This window comes from Ananas comosus, linkage group 9, assembly GCF_001540865.1.
Source record: "Ananas comosus cultivar F153 linkage group 9, ASM154086v1, whole genome shotgun sequence".
Taxonomy (NCBI): domain Eukaryota; kingdom Viridiplantae; phylum Streptophyta; class Magnoliopsida; order Poales; family Bromeliaceae; genus Ananas; species Ananas comosus.
Window position 1 is genome coordinate 2,692,031 of NC_033629.1, and position 21,330 is coordinate 2,713,360.

The window sequence follows — 21,330 nt, forward strand, 5'->3', positions numbered from 1 at the left end:
ATATCAAGAGATATATATATATATATATATATATATATATATATATATATATATATATATATATATATATATATATATAACTAGGCTGGAATATTATCAATGACACCAAGTTATTACCAACCATCCCTAGAGCAAGTGGCAAAGGAATTGGTGGTTGGTATCCGAGGTCTCAAGTTCGAATCCTAATTGATTCACATTTATAGCTAAGTTTATTTCCAAATGAAATAAACGAAGCGGTTAGCGTGTGTCTCTCTCTCAAAAAAAAGAAAAGAAAAAAGCACCAAGCTATTGATGCTATTAGGTTTCCGGTCCTTGGATGAAAAAAATGTACGGTTACGATGATGTGGACCCTCTAGGGTTGAGTGAGTTATTGGTTGAATAATATAATCTAACGGCTAAAAATAGTTAAAGGGTTAAATCTAACAGCGGAAAATTCGGTAGCACCAAACGCTTGGTGCTATCGATAATATCCCAGCCGGACTCTCTCTCTCTCTCTCTATATATATATATATATTATATATTAGGGTGAAATAAAAGTTCACTTTTCAGCTATTTATGCAGGAAAAAAAAGAAGAAGATTAATTAATGTGTGTTAGCATCCAAATTAAAGGCTAGAAAAAGTCATGCAATATGTTTTTGGATAGAGTTAGTTGGCCCTAAAAATACCACCCACAACAACCAAACCTTCCCCCATCCATAATTAATAAACCCCCAAAGTGATGAAATCCAATGTAATATACCGAATCCAGCTACTATCTTTTTAGGAGGACGGAGACTTTCGTCCTATCAAGTCGTTCTTGATGATAGAGATCCCGAATCGATGATTGGAATCGTTAAAGTTGATCTAGAGTATTTAAAGTATTTAGAAACTAAATTTCACAAATTTTAAAAATTATTTATATGGTGATTAAAGGATCGTGAAATCGATAATTTTTGACAGCCTATATGAGCCATTTACTTGTTTAGCAGTGTACAACAATCCAAACTGTATGAATTTTTGATAAATTGTTTTTAATGTTATTTAGATAATGTTTGATAACTTTGATCATCATAAATTGAGAAAATCTAACCTCTATTTTAAAAAAAGTTATTCGTTTATAACCGTTCATTTTTCGACTCTTCAATGAGTATGATAATTTTTAAAAATTATAAAATTCGGTTTCTAAATATTTCTTATAGTGTAAATCGGTTTCAATAGTGCCGATTATCAATTTAGAGTCTCGATCATCCAAAATAACTTGATAAGACAAACACTTCTATCTTCTTAGGAGGATAGTAGCTGGACTCGGAATATGTATCCCTAAAAAGAGCCATATATATATATATATATATATATATATATATATATATAGAATTGAGCTCCTGTGTTTTTAAAAGTACCAAGTTATTGGTGCTTGTAGATTTTTAGTCATTAGATTAAGAGATATGCGGTTAGAATGATGTGGGCCCCCTAGGGTTTAGTGGGTGGTTGGTTGAATAGTATAATCTAATGGTTGAAAATGATCCGAGGAGTAGATCTAACAGTAAAAAACTTACAAACACAAAATGCTTTGTGCTTTTACAAGCACCATATCTGGACTCTCTCTCTCTCTCTCTCTATATATATATATATCTGTTAATTTTAATAAATCTGATCCACTTTTTAATCTAAAATTAGACGTATATAATACTACTATGAATGATACTACTAATACTAGAACTTTTGTGGCCTGAACCACTATGAATGTATGAAAAGCATCCTCGCACTGCATAAAGCTACAAGAATATAATTTTTTGTGTTAATTTCATACAGCTTTCTGTGAACATATCAAATCGCAAATATATTTCTGTAAAATTCTACTTTTTATATTTATTCCTACAGAAATCTAGTGATATTTATATTTGCTCTTCTAGTTTGTTACCGTTAGAATACCATTTATTTTTTTAATAGAAGATAAGTGACATGACATTTTTGCCACCATAAATATNACCCATTTCGTTTGTTTCATTTAGAAATAAACTTAGCTAGAAATGTGAATCAATTAGGATTCGTTTATTTCTATAGTTAACTATATTTTTCTAACGGATCCTAAAGAAAGGAGTATATTTGAAAACGATAGGACTTTGTAAGAATAAATATGAAAAGTTAAGCGTTAAAAAGATATATCTGATATTCAATGTATTCATAGGCAATTAACCCTAATCTTTTATTTGTATCATTCTGAAATGGGACATTTCATGTACAACAAATTGTAATAAATTTCAGATATATATTACGTATTACGCATAACTGTTATAAAGAAAACTTTCTCGGACTCATATGAATATTCCCAAACATGTCAACATCTCTTTGCATGTCTCCATCCTGGCCTCCCAAGTCCCAACCATCCCAACATCCTCTCACCTCCCCTCTCTCTCTCTGTCTCTCTCTCTCTCTCTATCTCTCTCTCTCTCTCTCTCTCTTATCTCTCTCATGCGCACACACACAAACACAAACACAAACACAAACACATACATACACAACAATTAATGTTGATGAGGGGAGAAACAAAATGGGTTACTATGCTCTCCCTCTTCCTCTTCTTCTTCTTCTTCTTGCTGCCTTAATATTCGTGCAAGCCATGTCAATCTCTGCGTCTCCGGGACCTGCAGCTGCAGAAAGTCACCAAGACATGTTATCTCCTCTCCTCAGTAAACACACACACACACACACAACTCTCTCTCTCTCTCTCTCTCTCTCTCTCTCTTTTGCACTCCTCATTAAGAACGTGCATGCATGCAATTTGTTAATTTGTTAAGTTAGATTTTTAGCAAATAACTGAAGCATTGTTCTCAGTCAGCTTAAACTTTGTACATGATCGGTTTTTGTAGTTCCAAGTCATAAATTTAGTTCGCTTTTTGTTCGTGTCATATTAATTACTTGTGCATAAAGTGAATAATAATTAATTAATAATGTGGTGAATATTAAAATTTGTGCATGTCTAATCAAGATGAGATCTGCAAAAGCGTGGAGTGCGGAAGAGGCACCTGCAGGGTTGTTGCTGAGAATGGCACGGCCTTCGGGTTCGGGTTCGGGTTCGGATTCGAGTGCGAGTGCGAACCCGGGTGGGCGCAGCTCCGGTTCGACCGCAGCGACCATCTCGGGTTCCTCCCTTGTGTCATTCCCAATTGTAAGTATCTCTTCTTCTTCTTCAAACACAAATGCACTTGCACACTAGTTAATTAATTTCCGAACTATTATATTTACACCGCATAATTTAGGAAAAGTTTTTAGATAAAATCGTGCAAAATTTATCTGAACCATAAATCATGTTGAATCAGCTATCCAATCTTTTAATTTATTTGATTTGAGTCAAGCAACAGTACTTTTTCTTCAAAATTTAAGCTAATTATTTAATTTAATGAATTTATAGTTGCGGAAATTGCATGAGGAAATTTATAGTTGCAGAGATTTAATTAAGATATTAATTAAATCTGTAAAGATAAATAATGCATTTAAAGTCTAAAGTTAAAGTGTCATTGACTAACTCAAATTAAATAAATTAAAAGATTGGATAATAAAATCAAAATTTTGAAAGTTTTGAGCATCTAATTCAAAATGGTCCATAGTTTGAATAAGTTCTATAAAAGTGTTTTAAGAATTAATCTCTCAAAACAGTGTAAAAAATAATATTTTTTTAAAAAAATTCAGTCGAAAACTTATTCGTTTTTATGGAAAACTAGTATTTTCACTCTTCTAAAAAAAATCCAAAAAACAAAAACACAAATTTTTTCTTGAAATTTGAAAAAAAAACTTTTCAAGAAAGCTAGTTTTTCTTGGTCGAACGGGCGCAAAACTGAAAAAAAATAAATAAATGAAAATACTTTTCTCGGATTTTTTTTTTCTTCACACTTTTCCAAGGAAAAGAGAATGCCCTAATTAAGAGAATTAAATAACTTCTTATGAACAGGTCCAAACCAGTTTTGTAAATTTGATTAATTAAATGGAAATTAGAGATGGAGGGTGTATTAGGTGAACAAATTTAGGAGGGTTACCTAACAAATCAAAGTGTAATTAAACATGTCATTTGCTAAAGCACTGTAATTAATCAACCCAAAGGTGGAAGCTACACCCCACATTATGTAGGTAGGTGAAATTTTTTTTTTAGCTCCCTAAAGACTATAATTTATAATTTTTTAACTTTTACTATGCCTGATTAATTAGGGATTTATATACAATTTTTAGAAATATGAGAGGGGCCATGACCATTGTGTTCCTCTATTTAGCTCTGCCCCAGCAGAATTTGTCTTAACATTCTTGCTTACGTGCAAAGCAATATCAAATGAGTTATGCCACGTGCACTGATTGAAAAGATAATAAAAAATAGTAAATAAAGGAACTAAACTTACGAACACTTAGAAAAGAAGAGGCTGAGAAGTATCTCTGATATCATGTTATTGAAAAGATCGATTCGGATAATCTTTATGAAAGAATCTGTTAGCTGTGTTTTAGCTGTTCTCATGTTTCTTGCTACTTAAAACTTGAACTCTACATGATTGAATGAATCGGTGGATGAACTTTTCAGGTACTTTCGACTCCGCGTGCTACAATGATTCGATTCCTTACAAACCTCTTATTCCACCTCCTCATACTTCGATTTTCGATCGTAAATTACCCTTAATCCTACTCTCTTTCGATCTTAACATCTTTATTGAATGCTGTCATATAATCTTAACTAGTATCTGATATCTATATATATGTTTCATTTTTCCATCAATGTATAGCATGCCTGTGGTCGTTCTGCGGCAGCGGGACGTGCGTCAGAACGGCCGAATTCGAGCACCGCTGCGAGTGCAGACAGGGCTTCAGCAACCTGCTGAACATCCCCAGTCTGCCATGCTTCAGAGAATGTAAATGAATCCTACTCATAATCAATACAACTTATGCTCTTTGCTGTAATAGTGAGTGAACGAATTTAAGACAATGAAGTGATTCTGAACATCTTCGGCAGGTAAACTCGGGGCCGATTGCCCTGCATTAGGATTCACGCTGACGAACACTTCATCCACGACTTCGCCACCGCAGTTCTCCGTACGAAGCAGTGGAGGTGAGGGTGATTGTCCTATTCCCTCCCCCCCCCCCGTACTAACTCTATTTCATCATATTATGGAAAAAATTTTGTGCCATGAATGAGTCATTATGTGGATAATGACCTTTGATTTAAATATATATATATATATATATTATATATATATATATATATATATTATATATATATATATATATATATATATATATTAATATATATAATAAGGAAGTTTTGAGGACTTGAACTAATTAACAAATTTTATTTCTTTTGCAGTATATACTCTTGCAACAAAATCACTATGGATCTACATATGGATATTAATCTCCGCGGTGTATTTCAAACCTTAAAAGACTTTTGAAGTGCTCGCATTAGTTTGGAGGAAGAGTTTCAAAATCATTCTTTGCTATTAATTTTACAGAGTGTGAAGGACCGAATTGTAATTTACAATTTCTCTTCTACTGTTTTTTGTCGAATGCCTCTGTTTATGAGTCGAGATCATATATATAAAACAGATTAGATGAATTTTGGTGCTGTTTACGAGTCGAATGCCGCTGTTTGATGAGCAGTTTCAATTTGACAAAGAAGATTCTAATCCCAGACCATTCAAGAGTTTCTCAATAAGAACTGCATTTCTTATTTTACAGCACTATAGAGGCATTAAGAACATAGAAAGAATATAACCCCTCTTCCATTTGATTACCATAAAAGTGTATGACAATGCAAAGGCCCAGAAACATTTAAAAGTATGCAATTATCGAATGGTGTTTTTAGAATCAATTAATAGCCTACTAATTTTATACAGTTTAATTCTGAATCAATCCATTAAGAAGCTAGCAGAGGAAGAGAAATACGAGATTACGAATCTGTCGCACTGAAGGCGGTGAGCAGAGCCATGAACAGGTTGATGATGTCGAGGTATAAGGAGATGGCGGCGCAGATGTACTGGTCGTAGCTATGGCGCTTGATCAGATTGTCAGTGTCGTAGATGATGAAGCCGGAGAACACAATCGCAGCAATGCACCCATAGATTGTCGAGCCGATCTTGCCCAACGGAATAAAGATCTGCGGTCGGAATGATAAGGATACAATAAGTGAAGGAGATTACAGTTGAAGTTCCCAGGTTTTAGAGTTTTCGTAGTTTCAGCTGTATCAGGATTTGGTTTCAAATTTTGGTACAAAAGCAAAGCTTTTTCAGGAAGATGAAGCAAACATCAAGTCAAATAATCTTAAATAAACTCTAAATATTATCATAAAGAAAAAAGTAGTTATTTTACGGGGTGCAGTGGATCAGAGAGATTAAAATTATGAGTAGAGAAACAGTGTAAATGATTAATAGATAAATCAAAATTGTTCACTATAAGCAAGTTTTCTCTGAAGTTGAGTGTTCTTAGACCTATTCTAACTAAAATAGGAGTTTCTCGGTCTAAATTCTTTTGGAAGCTAGTTTCAGATTGGTAATGAGCGAGATGTCTCAGTTTAAGTTCTGGTCTGCGAGTTCTCAAGAACTTCAAAACATGGCTAAGCGCTTGTGTTGCTCGACTGGAGCTTCTATAAAGGTGCTATCTGAATAGAACTATACGAAGAAACATGACCAGCCTCTTAAGTAGATCTCAATCATACAGCACTTCAAACTAAAGCATTGCAATTGGGACTCCGAATATCATTTTAACTCCTTATTTGTTAGCAAATCATTCGGTTTTAAAAGCTTCTTTTTCGCTGTTCTAAACGTGACTCCCAAAAGGCACTAACTCATTGAAATGAATGCATAAGAAGATCAAGGATGAGAAAATAACCTGGATGAGACAGTATATCATCAGGACAAGAAGAGCTGCAGACAAGAACGGCCCAAGGAAGTTGAAGTCATAGCCTCTTTTGGCCGCCCAGAATGTGTAGAGAGTCAGGCCGACGACAACAACGAAGGTCAAGACAGCAGCTTCGAGCACAACCTTCCCTGTTTCAAAAACAAAAAAAAAGTTTCGCATTATTACATGATTGCATTTTACTTGCTGAGCAGCGAGACGAAGTTTCGCATCATCGTTTTGTATGAATCAAAGAGCAAGTAACCGCAAACAAATTATTACCAATTACTCTCGCGAGAAAAGATGAAAACATGCTAAGCCGATCAAATACGGCCTAGAGCAGAACAGTGAAAGATAAATCATAAACCAGGAAATAAGGTTTTAAAAAGATTAAAAACCTGACGCACAGATGAGATGGCTCTAAAATACTTCGCGATATATAAATCATTACCAAACAATAACTTTACGTAGGTTTACGAAGATATTTGCTATCATTAAACACTTGTATACAAACAAATTTGAGTCAATAAGGGATCAATTTATTGGAAAGATCATATGGTTTCTTTATGGAAAATGAATCAGTATCATCTTTTTCTCCTTACCACTTGTTGTGAGGCATGCTATACCGACAGCGAAGCTAATGCAGATTGTAAACAGCCCAAGGAGAAGCAGATTTATCGGATGCCGCTCGCGGAAGTACACCATCGGCAGCAAAACTGCCATATCAGAATCATATAAATTCCTCGAAAATAGAACACAAAAAAGCCCCAAATTGAGATTAAACGAAAAGGAAAGGAATGTTCTTTTCAGGCTAAATTACAAGAAACCACGCTACGCTTTAGCTCAATCAAATTTGGCAATCCACCGAGTAAAATTGCCCCCAGAAATTAGGAATAATCATTGAATTTGGATTAAAAAAGGGTTGGTTCTTATAGAATAAACTCAAAATTTTTTTTTATGGACATATGCCTCCAAAATTAATATTCTTTTCCCAAATTTTCGAGCATATTATTTGAAATTGATGCAATTTTTTATGCAAGAGTAATTAATATGTGTGTCAAAGTGCAATAAATTTGTAATTTAGGCCTTTACGTTTCTTTTGCTTACCGAGGAGAGGGGAGATGACGATGACGATGAGGACGGCGAGGGAGGCGGGGGTGTGGGAGAGGAAGAAGGCGCGGACGGGGTGGACGAAGTCGACGGCGGCGGCGACGGCGGCGGTGGCGAGGATCTGGAAGGCGACGATGGCGTAGACCTTCCGGATGAAGGCCCACCGCAGCTGCGGGCTCTCGATCATGTACGGATACAGAGCGCCGCCACCGCTGCCGGACTCGAGATCGCCGCTGCCCTTCGCCATCGTGTTGGTGGATTCTAGGGTTTGTTGGGAACTCGGGGGAATTAGGGTTAGGGTTAGGGTTGGGGAAGAGGAGGGTGGAAAGGAGAGGAGAGGACAGAGGTGGAGGACGCGGGGTTTCTATTTATAGGTTTTGAGTTCTTGGTTGGAGGGAGAATTGCTGCCAGAAAATTTTGCGTGCACCCGGTGCACCATGCACCGCATCTTTAAAACTCCACTAAGAGGCTGTTTGGTTAGATGTAATTATAAATATAGTGTAGTTGAAGATGCATACATCTGTTTAATTGGATGTAGTAAAAAGCGCTGTAACTATAAATAATTTGTTTTGTTATATCCAGCTGAAAATTAATTTTTAAAACTTAATCAATTTTATATATATGATGGTGAGATTACTTCAATGTGAAAAAATAAAAAAATTGATTTAAAAAACAATTAAGGAGGTAAGTTTATCTTTTGTTTAAAATTATTCTCTCCAACTGCTGCAGTTGGAACTATGATCGATTGAGCGTAGTTCCAATAGTTGAGCCTCCGCCTATAATTTTTACTGTAGCAATTGGAGTTAAATATATCAAACTAAATACCGAATTTATATTTACATACAGTTACAACTACAATATAGTTACAGCTACAAACAACCAAACGACCCCTAAGAGGGTCGAAACTCAAAATTTAATTTATATTATAAGCATTTCAGATGCTATAAATCACGCTTATTGAATTTAATTTTCAAAATTAGTAATAATACAACAGGTGCGGTGCACAAGTTGTCAGAAAACACCCGGTGCAGGCACTAATTTGTCCAGGGGAAGGTTCCAGTTCTGAATTAGACTCGGATTAGATGGATTGGAATATGACGAGAAAACAAAAATAAATGGAGAGGAAAATTACATGTTTAGATATCTATAACATCACCACCACTACATTTTGTGATATATAACACCAGAGCCACTCATCGAAACAATAAGAGTATATCATAGATTGAAATATCAGCAAAATAATCCATAGATTGAAAAATCAACAAAATAATCCACTAATCATTCCATGACTAACATAGTAACATGTACAACTTAAAACACCAGTAGAAGATCACTTCCGACACGGCCATAGATAATTTAGTTGTTGGCCGCTCTGAATAGAGAGAGTAGAGAAAGAAAGAGGTTGATGATGTCCAGATAGAGCACAGCAGCGGCCCAAATGTATTCGTCGTACGTGTAACGCTTAATCAAGTTGTCGGTATCATAAACGACGTACCCGGAGAATATAACTGCCGCTAAGCCGCCGTATATCATGACGGAGATCTTCCCCAGCGGGAATAGGATCTGTCGACCAAATAAGTATGTCAGTAGAAATTCAAATAGGAAAAAGTAAAGGTGGACTGAGGTTAAAAACAAAAAAACTTACCTGGATCAGCGAAAAGACCAGCAATACCAAGACTGCAGCAAAGAGGAAAGGGCCAAGGAAGTTGAAGTCATAACCCCTCCTTGCCGCCCAGAATGTGTAGAGTGTGAGGCCAATCACCACGACCGATGTCAGAATCGCAGATTCCAGAATGACTTTACCTGTTTCGGGTTAAAGTTGCTACACTTTTAAGATTTCCTGAAAAGCTAGCAGTATTATGCTGGAAGTTGATGCATAAATTGTTTACAACGGCGAACTGTAGAAAAGAAAAGTTTTCCTTTTTTTTAGGGAAATGTTAACAAGAAAGAATACAATGGTTTCCACAAATATTATCTTAACAATCAGGGCAAACCATTGCATTTTTAGCGTTGATTTATAAATCTTAGCAATGCATTCGCAATTTTGAATGTCCCAAGCAAATTGGAAGCAAAGAAAAGATGTTCTTCTCTCTGTCCTCCTCGCTTAATAGAAGCAAATCAAACCTCATTTGTCTTTGTGGAAAGTGGAAACAGAACATTTTATGACAGGAAACAGTAGTGTTGAGAGGAACTTCAGAAGTGATTCTATTCAATTGCTAGTCAACCATTTAGAGTATAGGCTCACAACATCATTAACATGTATATCATTCATGATAACACTTTATGGAGAATATTCACAACAATGTAAAATCTGACATCATTTAGAACTAAAGGGCTAGAAACGAGTTGTTGTGAAGATTGCTAGATTCCATGTAAATCCCAAAGAAATTCTGTCTACAGATGCTTATATACTTTTCACATAAACATCTAATTGAATAAACTACATGAAGAATACATAAGATAAAAGCATCACGATTTAAATGAAAAAGGGAGAAACAGCCCCGCATTTTCAGACCCTCGAAGATTAGAATTTCAATTTTCAGGCACAACAGCCAATCCACCTTACTGTATCATAAATTATTAAAATCAATAATATGTTTTTTTATCTATTATCAACCCTGGATGCCATGTAAAATGCTAGCTAGAAGTTCCTTTTAGTTTCTTAATCCTTTATAAGCATCCAAAGTAAGCACCGTAAAGGTCCCAAAATATACGATATCTTATCTACATAACCACAAAGTTCTTCTCATGCACAAATGGATAAAGGATTAAACTTCCAAATTCAGAACTTACCGCTAGTGAATGCGCATGACATCCCAACAGCAAAACTTATCGATATTGTAAACAATCCCAGAAGGAAGAGATTCAATGGATGCCGCTGGTGGTAGTAATACAGCGGGCACAAAACTGCAAAATTTAACACAAAATATCACAAAAGAAAAGCAAAAAAATTACAAAAAAAATATTCAAAAGGACACAAAAAGGCTAAATCACTATGAAACCTCTGCATAGAAAATTGTGTCGATTTCAACTCTGCAATTTACCAATGTCTAAATAGGCTCAAAATTCTTGAGACGATTGTTGAGTTCATGTGCAGAGCATCACAAGAATGAGTTGGTGGATAAAGGAGATATTGTTTTTAGCTAATTTAAGATCTCATAACTACATAGCAACTTAAGTAAATGCTCAGATATGGAATCGACATGCCGTGACAACAAATTCCAGTGAAATTTTGCATTCAAATCTAAATTAACAACCACTTCAACCACAAAATGCACGATTGTGATTGACGCAACTTTTTATGCATAGAGTGAAGTACCAAAAATAACAAATAAAGTAGGGAAAAGAAAATAAAAAAAAAAAAAAAAAAAAGCGGAGTCACCGACGGAGGAAGGGGCAGATGAGGAGGACGACGTAGAGGGCGACGCCGCCGGTGGAGGAGACGAAGAAGTGTGAGATGGGGCGCACGGCGACGACGACGCCGGCGACGGCGGCGGTGAGCACCATCTGTACGGCGAGGATGACGTAGATCTTGCGGATGAACGCCCACCGCAGCTCGGGGCTCTCCAACATCGCCGGGTACAGCGGCTGCGGCCCCGACTCCACGTCCCCGCCGCCGAACTTCACGTACCCCATTCGACCCGACATCGTCGTCGCAAATGGAGAGAGAGGGATTGGATCGAGCAGTCTTAGGGTTAGGGTTAGGGTTAGGGTTAGTATTTGGATGGAGGAGGAGACGATGGAGAGTTGTGCGAAATGGTGAAGTCGTAGTATGCGTTGGACACGGTTAGTTGCTTTAAATGGGAGAATCTTCGAGAATTACGACCCGTTCCCGATTGGGTGGTAGTGACGTGTGACGAACCAATCAAACAGTGCCACGTGGAAATATTTATGGGAAAACTTAAAAAATTCATGTGGTTTCGTACTTTTCACTTTAGTACCCTGTGGTTTAAAATGTATCAAGTTAGTACCCAGTGATTTCTCACTTTATCACTTTAGTACCCTATGGTTTAGAGTGTATCAAGTTAGTACTCTGTGGTTTTAGTTTTGTATCAAGTTAGTATCTTGTGGTTTGATTTTCGTATCAAGTTAGTATCCTGTGGGCTTTAAACCACAGGGTACCAAAGTGATAAAGTGTGAAACCACAGGGTACTAAAGTGATAAAGTGCAAAACCACATGGTACTAACTTGATACACTTTAAACCACAGAGTACTAAAGTGATAAAGTAAAAAATCACATGGTACTAACTTGATACATTTTAAACCACAAGATACTAAAATGAAAAAAAGTGAAACCATAATGGAGTTTTTTGAAGTTTTACCAATATTTATTAATCTACGTTCTAATTTGCGACTGAAAAAAGGAAAAAAATTTCAAATACACGTGGTTTGCACTTTTTCACTTTAATATCATGTGATTTAAAATGTATCAATTTAGTACACTATAATTTCGCACTTTCTCACTTTAGTACGTTGTGATTTAAAGTGCATCAATTTAGTACCCTGTGATTTTATTTTTCTCTTTGCGTCGACTCCTCTGTTAATATTTCGTTAAATTATATACAAAAAACTTCAGATACTCTTCCTAGGTTTATCAAATATTTACTTTAGTATCCTTTAGTTTTAACTTTGCCACTGATTTTTTTCCACCGTTAATATTTCGTTAAATTCAAATCTATAATTTATTCTAGAATTAATTATAAATTAATATTTAAATTTAAATAATTGTTTAGTGAAAAATAAGAAAATCTTTTCTCAATCTTCTCTGGAATCAAAGTTGATTTCCATCTCTATGTTAGTAATTATTTTGGAGAGATACGATTTTCTCCTGAAGGGAAATCGAAATGTCAATCCCTTAAACTAAGCATCGATAATTAGAGCGGATCACTCCGACTTCCACTCCAAGCCCCAAATCATTCAAACCAAACATACCCTGAAGGTGGTGATTAAGGTCTAGCGAGTAGGAAGTTCTTGAATTTGGTTTGTGCGAAGTTTATAACATCTAGTCGACGAAACTGAAGCAGAGAGCTCTAGTTATATCGAAGCTGGAATACTCTTCATGACCAACATTCTCAGTGCATTCTGCAGTAGTACAGAAATAGAAGAAGCGCACCAACGAAGTTGTTGGTGAAAAACTCAAAATTTTGAATTTGAATTTATTTTTATTTGAACTTTAAATTTATTTATTATTTATTACTTTATTTTATTTATTTTATTTTTTAATTTTATTATCTTTGAAACTAACGAGATATTTTCCGTTCCGTTTCTTGGGCCGAACGGAATCCGATCCCACTCCTTTCTCGTAACGAGAAAGAGTGTGAATTCTCTTTTTTATATATTATCTCATTTAAGTCTTCTGTTAAGAAAGATATCATATAATTGGTTAATCTTATCTATTCATCCTTTTATCTTTTATTATGATTCTAATATTTTTCTCATCTACTGGGTGTTGAAAGAATTTCCGTCAATCGCCTTCACGATCGTATCCGTAAGGAGAGGAATACCGGTCGTACCTTTGAGTGTTATTCCTGATTAATTCCGTACGTAAGGACGGAAATACGCCTTAAATCAGTGCTTTGCACGCTTCCGAATAAGATCATATCTTTATTTAGCTATTTGCGTTTATCTGTAAGTTTGATTTTATCTTTATCACAAATTAGTTAGATTTTAATCACAATTGGATTTTTCAGTGTGGTATTTCCCCAACAATCTAGGGCGTAAATCCGATCTGATTGTGATTAAAAATCTAACGGGTGTTAATATGTTTAAAAAAAGAATATTACACATAATTCTTGTTTTAACAACTTGATTGCATATTTGTCATTCAAGTTTAAATAAATAGGGATTAATATTTTTAAAATCTAATTGCATATAGTCTGCTTGTAAATTTTTTCTTTTCATATTTGTTATTTATTTATATATATATATTAAAAAAATTTTGTTTTACTGTTTTTGCTTTAACTTAAAACCTTTTTAAAAAAAAAATAAAAAAGGTTTTTGCTAAAGTAAAAACAATATTGAGTGTACGATTTCAAATATATATATTTAAAATTTAATTTTGATCCACTGTAATAAAAAAACTATTTGTTAATTCAAATTTGGTACAAATTAAATTTAATTCATAATTTAAACTCAAATTTTAATTTTAATGTAAAATAGATGAATAGATATTTGAGATATTTTTAATTTTGATCATAACTGTTTGTTTTTATTTGAGATATTTTTTAACAAATTGATTATAATCGTCCATAGAATTAAATTTATAAATGGGTAGAAATGATGCTTTCTAATAGATTGATTATAACTGTTTTTATTAGAGATATTTTTTAAGGAATAGATTTTTATATAGGGTAGAGATTTAATAGATTGATCATAACCGTTCATTTTATTTGAGATATTTTTAACAAATTAATCATAACCATTTGTAGAGAATATTATTTTATTTTTTTTAGATTCCGTCTGTCATTGTTGGAATTTCTATACGCTTTTATATATAGTATAGATAGATATTGATATAGATATAGATATATTGCTGTTAATATANGGGGGGGGGGAGCTACAGTACTTTTTTTTGGGTATCAGAATCCTATATAAATATTTTCTTCCTACAGTGAACACAATATTGAGTGTACCGTTAAAAAATATATATATTTTTGCTACAGTTAAAATTCCTTTGAAAAAAAAATTACTGCAATAAAATTCCTCTTAGTGTAAGGTTTTTAGAGTAATAAAAACTGTTTTGTTATAGTAAAAGCCTTTTCGTATAAATAAATAAATAAATAAATAAAATTTGATTTCTTAAGGGTCATTGTTAAATTTGATTGCATAACAAATATTATTTGATTGCATTAGTCATTTGCTCGAAAATATCTAATTGAAATAAAAATTTTAAATTGTTTGGGCCATTTATTTACTGTTGAAGCGAATCCTATTAGACATGATTAATTTCATGATTTTAAGTTTTGGTGTATCTCAGAACTTATAGGGAGAGCTATTTTATCAGTTTGATAAATTTTGATATTATAATTGCTCTCGTGATCTCATTTCTTTTATCTTAATGTTTAGCTTGTAAATGAAATTTATAAATTATAAAGTTAACAAACATATTAAGTTGAGACCAAACTTGATCATGCCAAAAACATCTCGAACTACGCTGAAGAGAACATTTAAGAAGGAAAGGTGATTAGCGTAGCACTTAAACGTAATTTAGGGCTAATTTAGAAACATACCATGCAAAAGTACCTGTTTTAAAATTTTAGAGTTGTGTGATATAATCAAGCCCTACCTATGATGAAGGGATAATTGCCTGTATACTCCTCGTACATTTGAAAATATTTGATTTATTATTTTTTTTCTTTCCAAAATGCCCTTATATGTTCTACCGTTATTGCAAAATACTCCCGCAGTTATCTTTTGTTAAGTTAACTTAGGCTAAACGTAAGTTAAATATCTACCACAGTTAAAAAAAATTAAAATGCTAATTTTGCCCTTAACTTAAAGACAAATAAGAAATATTGGTGACGGTAGAGGGGCATATTTGAAAAGAACAAAAGTCAAAATACTTTTTGTGCCCCTGACTTTAAAGACAAATAAAAAAGTCGGTGATGGTAAAAGGGTATATTTAAAAGGGCAAATTAGTAATTTCATAGAGATAATAGAGTTAATTAACAGATTTTATTTCTAGGGGTATGTTAGAAATAGATTGAAACGTAAAAAGAGTATTTTTAATAGTAGCCTTTTAAGAGGTGCAAATCAAAAAGTCCGAAACTTTTCAGGGTATATAAGCAATTGCCCTTATAATGAATTATTTGTGGGCTTTGTGGCTTTTTGTGGGCTCGAGCCAGACTTGGGCTCAAATTGGACTAACAATATGTTTGGTTGTGGTTGAGCGTGGTTTTTTCGGCATGCAACTGCACCTACCTGGGGATGTAAATGGATCCGGATACCCGAATTTTATTCGAATCCAAATCCGAACGGAGCGAATTTTATTCGATGTAAATGGATATGCATTCTGGTATAGATATATATAAAAAAATCCGACGGATTCTTGATTCGGGTATGGATATTTTTAAAAAATCCAAACCCGAACCCGAACCCGAACCTGAATAAATTTAATATGATATAATATATAAAAAAAACTCAAATCATCAGATCAGAATCTAATGCCCAAAAAAATACTTACACTTTTATAACTTAAAGCAAAATACGTATATTTTTATAACCCAAACCCTAATTTTAGTTTTTTTGTATAATATGTTTCGAAATTTGGTAAATATCATTTCCAGGTTCGGATTTTCAGGTTTAGAATCGGGTTTCGGGTTTTCGGTCAGATTCGAATTTGTTCTAGATTCAGGTTCGGGTTTCTGATCCGTTCATGTTTGGATATGAATTTTTAAAATTCGTCGGGTTCGGATTCGGGTTCGGGTTTCGAATTTGATAATCGGGTTCGGATTCGGATTTTTAAAAACCTATCCCGAATCTGATCTGTTGACATTGCTACATGCGTCTGTTTGGACGGTGCGATTGCTGTGTGCTGTATTAGGTGCAATTGCACACCCATACATATTTAGAAAATTTTGGAATCAGAGCTTTCCCAAGTAGACGAGCGGTGAGCGCAACCAACCAACGACGAACCAAATACAGGTTTGGGTCCCCACTAATTTGGGTGTGGGTGTTACAAAATGTGTGGTTGGAATGGAACACCGTGGGTGTATGTGCATGTGCATGAGCGTGACAGAGAAATAGTTAGTAAATTCGGATTCCACAAATATTTGATACGGATGTGATTCGAATAAAATTCATATCTTAATTTTTTAATTCGTTGAAAAATACGATTTAAAAAACGAATTCGCTAATTTTTCGGATACATGATTTATACGGATATTATACGTTCACCAATTAACAATTCAGAATAAAAAATTCGGCTATTAAAATAAGCTGTCTTTTCTAAATGTATGCTACTAGCATATATAGTTATAAATTTTTAAAAATATAAAAAAGGAGAGCTGCAAAATAAAGTAAATTAAGTAAAAAAAGCAATACCAAATTTTATTGTCGTCTCTATCTTCATCTTTTTTATGATTCACATATTTTGAAAGTTCATGAAATTTTTCAATAATTCACGAATAATTTGGCAATAACTCGGAAAGAAATTTTATCTACAAATTTGCTCTTTTTTGGCCGAATAATTCGGCATACGTGAATTATTCGTGAATAATAAATCTAATCAAAAAAATTCACGTATTATTTCAATTTTTTCAGAATAAATCGTACACGAACCGTTTTACTTGAATTTTTAATAATTTGCTAATAATTCACGAATTATCCAATTATTGACAGAGAAATGGAGACAGTGCAGTGTGCAAGGAAATTGAACTAGCAGGTGATGCGGGCACGTGACGCAGACACCCGGCCGACAGCTAACACGGACTCGACAGATCCGTCAGACGGCAATTGCCCTTCCGCATCTAATGGGCTGTTTGGTTATATGTAGTTGTAATTTTATTATACTTGTAATTATTTGTAGATTTGAATCAACAGCTAACACGGACTCGACAGATTTGTTCACCTGTGGGTGCGACTTGACTATTGGACCGTTTGGTTGTATGCAGCTATCATTATACTATAGTTATAACTGTATATAGATTTGAACCGACAGCTAACACGATCTCAACAGCTACTCGACTCTTGGACTATTTGGTTATATGTAGTTTTAGTTATACTATTGTTGTAACTGTATACAGATTTAAATCAATAGCTACTGCGGACTAAACAGATCCGATAGACAGCAATCAACACCCACACATGCATGTACCTGTGGGCGCGACTCAAATCTTGTACCGTTTGGTTATAACTATGTACAGATCTAAATCAACAGTTAGCATGGACCCAACAAATCCGTGAGATAGCAATCGCCATCCCACACACACCTATGGTGCAACTCCACTCTCAGATTATGAGATCTCAAATAGTCTTATATATAAGATAAAATAGGGCTAAAACTCTTAATCCGGCTTAAGCATTTTGAATGGTGGCTAGGCCTAAAAGATTAAGAGAGTTAAGTGTGTGAGGACGGAAGTAGTCCTAGTATAGGTGACCCCCTGAGAAGTTGGGGCGTCAGAGTTGGTATCGGAGCCAATTACCAACTGGAAGTGTGAGATTGGTCTCGGCTCAGTCAGGATTATACAGTGGGAAGAGCAAGATTTTCTTGCTGTTGATTGTTGTGAGTTGAGTGCAGCTCACCACAAGATCGGTTTAGACTAGCGAGAAGAGTCTTACATCGCCTGATACTTGTGAGTCTGAGTCTAACGAGAATGCCAGGGCTTAAGGAAGGAAGAATGTGAGACCTCAAGTAGTTTTATATATAAGATATAATAGGGCTAAACTATTAACACGACTTAAACAGTTTGGGTGATGACTAGGCCAAAGAGGTTAAGAGAATTAAGCATACTAGGGCGGAAGCAGTTCTAAGATGGATGACCCCTTGAAAAGTTGGAGCGTCACACATACTATTTAATTAGTTGCACGTAGTTGTAATTAAACTATAGTTATAACTACATGCAGATTTGAATCAACAGCTAACGCGGACTCAACAGATCCGACATAATCGCCTCCACACGCACCTACTGGTGCAGCTCGACGTTGGGACTATTTGGTTTCATGTAGTTATAATTATAATTAGAGAGGATAAAAATTGAATTCGGTCGAATTTTTGACAAATATGTTGGCACCCAAATTTTTCTTTGAATGTGAATTCGAATCCGGATATGTATCAAATGCTAAATTTTCGTTACCATAATAGCTAAAGACTGATTTAGATTGAGATATGAATCGAACATATATTCAGATATTGTTAAAATAATAATATTCATTAATATGTATATGTAAATATAAACTAGAATAGGCGTAAATAAAACACAATACAACTAAAATTCTACATTGATATTCAAATTTTTTATGACTAGATTTTATTCAACAAAATTTATTTAATAAATATATAAATACAATTGTGATATGAAACTAATAATAGAATAAATAAAGAATGTGATAAAAAATCACCTTATTTCTCTCTCTCTCTCTCTCTCTCTCTTTCTCTCTCTCTCTATATATATATATATAGTTGAGTTGGATTGCTATTAGTAGCAAACGACCTCTATTGTCATCTATTTGTTTTCGATGATAGGCACCGTTAAACATGATTTATACCATTTGAAGCATCTAGAAATCAAATTTTATATTTTTTCGATATTGTTCTCTTGTCCATCAAATGAACACAAAAATAAATTACTGAAAATGAATACCCTTCAAAAAGTGATGACATGAGTCTTGTAATCAAGATCAAGAGTATATAACTTGTTTTAAATAGTTTAAAATTTTTTTTAACTAAAATTCAATTGATTTTGATATCTTTACGCCGTTAAATAAGAAAACGTTTCATATCAACCATTAAAATTATAAATTTTACAACCTTTGATCATTAGGCCAATAATGTTGACAAGATTTGAAAATTAATTTTTAAATACTTCAAATGACATAGATCATATTCAATAATGCTGATCGTCGATTTGGAGGCTCCATCATCTAAAACAAATGGGTAGCAACGGAGTCTGTTTGCTACTGATAGCATTTTAGCTTAATTCTCTCTCTCTCTCTCTCTCTCTCTCTCTCTCTCTCTATATATATATATATATATAATGAGTCTGACTACTATACTCTTATGAGTATAGACCATTTTGTACTCATAAATTTTCGGCTGTTAGATCTATCTCTTTAACCATTTTCACCCGTTGGCTCATACTATTCAACCAACTATCCGCTCAACCCTAGGGGACTACTACCATCCTAATTAGGGACCGCTGTCATCCTAACCACATATCCTTCACCCAACGATCGAAATTTATGAATGCAAAGGACTCTATACTAATAAAAGTATAGTAGCCCTAGCCATGTATAATAATCTCCCCATTATCACATAAGGGTGAAAATGGTCAAATAGATTGGATTTTTGACGAAACCATATCCACATCCATATTTTTCTTTGGATGCGAATTCAGATACGAAAATGTGCCAGGTGCTACAATTTTGACATCCAAATTCACATCCTATTAAATCTGGTATCAGATTTGATAAGGAGTTTATCCTGACCACTTTTCACCCGTAACTATATAATTGTATACAAATTTAAATTAAATATTTTATTTGATATATTTGAATTTAACTTCTTCAATTGAAATTGCATGAAAAGCCTCAACTATAACAATTTGAATTGCATTTTAATTGGCCACAATTTTAATTAAAGTATTAGAAAAGAACAACTTTACACAGAAGATAAGCTAAGCTTACCTCCCTACAATATGTACATAGTTGTAACCCTAAGAAATATGTAGCTATAACTGTTATATTTTTAATTACATGTATTTTTAATTACATTACCTTTTTATTTAGGGTAAATTTCAAATACCATCTGTGGTTTCGCATTTTCTCACTTTAGTATCCTGTGGTTTAAAATGTATCAAGTTAGTGTCCGATGGTTTTATTTTTATTTTTTCGTTAGTTTTTTCGTTGATATTTCGTTAAATTATATACAAAAAACTTCAAATACCCCACCTAGTTTATCGAATATTAACTTTAGTACTCTTTAGTTTTAACTTTGTCACTGATTTAACAAAAAAAATTAATAGAATTGATAATAAAAAGATAAAAAATAAAACTATATGAGACTAAATTGATACATTTTAAACCACATGGTACTAAAATGAGAAGTGTGAAACTACAGGAATGGTATTTGAAAATTTTTCTTTTATTTACATCCAACTAAATAATTATGAAGCTTTCCAATAAACTTTGGACAGTTTGGTAAATCATGTAGTTTATTTCACATCTGAATTTTAAATTTAAATTCTAATAAAATAAATATTTTCCAAAAATTTTCATTGCTCTTTTATATAATTTTTTATCTTTAAAAAATAAATAATAAATAATAATAATAATAGCATCAGGTGCCTTTTTATATAGGCCAATTTGCATAAAAAATCCACTTATTTTGGGGTTTTGCAAAATCGGGCCACCTTTTTCCTTTTTGCAGATTCGGTCCGCTTTTTCCGCCGCCTGACCAAAATGCCCCTCCTATACAATAGCCTCCCGCGTATTTCTTGACATACGTATACTACCCTGCCGTACGGTCTGGCGCACATTAATTGACCGCTTATTTCTCGGAACCCGGACAACATCCGACCCCGCTATTCGCCGGCCCCGCTATTTCCTGTTCTGCTTAAGACTTTACGAAATTTTCGAACGCTATTGACAAAAAGTGCGCGCTCCGCAACAGGGATAATAGTGCAATGTGAAGTCTACGAAATGAGAAATGGTGCAAC

The 21,330-nt window shown here is 34.0% G+C and overlaps 3 protein-coding genes across 3 annotated transcripts; 1 reads left to right on the forward strand and 2 right to left on the reverse strand.

Moving 5' to 3' along the window:
- Positions 2,457 to 5,579, forward strand: LOC109715057. The gene is made up of 6 exons (XM_020239844.1): positions 2,457 to 2,670; positions 2,970 to 3,149; positions 4,545 to 4,625; positions 4,744 to 4,869; positions 4,971 to 5,066; positions 5,322 to 5,579. The coding sequence occupies exons 1-6, from the start codon at positions 2,532 to 2,534 to the stop codon at positions 5,393 to 5,395; spliced, it is 696 nt and encodes a 231-aa protein (XP_020095433.1). The 5' UTR covers positions 2,457 to 2,531; the 3' UTR covers positions 5,396 to 5,579.
- On the reverse strand, positions 5,721 to 8,291 carry LOC109715056 (BI1-like protein). Its single transcript, XM_020239843.1, has 4 exons — positions 7,955 to 8,291; positions 7,450 to 7,563; positions 6,842 to 6,999; positions 5,721 to 6,110 (listed from the first exon to the last, which is right to left on the reverse strand). The coding sequence occupies exons 1-4, from the start codon at positions 8,202 to 8,204 to the stop codon at positions 5,904 to 5,906; spliced, it is 729 nt and encodes a 242-aa protein (XP_020095432.1). The 5' UTR covers positions 8,205 to 8,291; the 3' UTR covers positions 5,721 to 5,903.
- On the reverse strand, positions 9,151 to 11,740 carry LOC109715824 (BI1-like protein). Its single transcript, XM_020241017.1, has 4 exons — positions 11,344 to 11,740; positions 10,751 to 10,864; positions 9,603 to 9,760; positions 9,151 to 9,520 (listed from the first exon to the last, which is right to left on the reverse strand). Exons 1-4 carry the CDS (start codon positions 11,603 to 11,605, stop codon positions 9,314 to 9,316), a joined length of 741 nt encoding a protein of 246 aa, XP_020096606.1. The 5' UTR covers positions 11,606 to 11,740; the 3' UTR covers positions 9,151 to 9,313.

Bases quoted from the DNA above. Each gene is read 5' to 3' on its own strand.
- LOC109715057 (XM_020239844.1), top strand. From the start codon at position 2,532: ATGGGTTACTATGCTCTCCCTCTTCCTCTTCTTCTTCTTCTTCTTGCT. The intron at 2,671-2,969 runs GTAAACACACAC...TGTCTAATCAAG, and splicing joins CATGTTATCTCCTCTCCTCA to ATGAGATCTGCAAAAGCGTG. The intron at 4,626-4,743 runs GTAAATTACCCT...ATCAATGTATAG, and splicing joins TCATACTTCGATTTTCGATC to CATGCCTGTGGTCGTTCTGC.
- LOC109715056 (XM_020239843.1), bottom strand. From the start codon at position 8,204: ATGGCGAAGGGCAGCGGCGATCTCGAGTCCGGCAGCGGTGGCGGCGCT. The intron at 7,564-7,954 runs GTAAGCAAAAGA...CTGATATGGCAG, and splicing joins CGTCATCTCCCCTCTCCTCG to TTTTGCTGCCGATGGTGTAC. The intron at 7,000-7,449 runs GTAAGGAGAAAA...TTTTTGAAACAG, and splicing joins AGCATGCCTCACAACAAGTG to GGAAGGTTGTGCTCGAAGCT.
- LOC109715824 (XM_020241017.1), bottom strand. From the start codon at position 11,605: ATGTCGGGTCGAATGGGGTACGTGAAGTTCGGCGGCGGGGACGTGGAG. The intron at 10,865-11,343 runs GTCGGTGACTCC...TAAATTTTGCAG, and splicing joins CCTCATCTGCCCCTTCCTCC to TTTTGTGCCCGCTGTATTAC. The intron at 9,521-9,602 runs GTAAGTTTTTTT...TTTGGTCGACAG, and splicing joins TGGTCTTTTCGCTGATCCAG to ATCCTATTCCCGCTGGGGAA.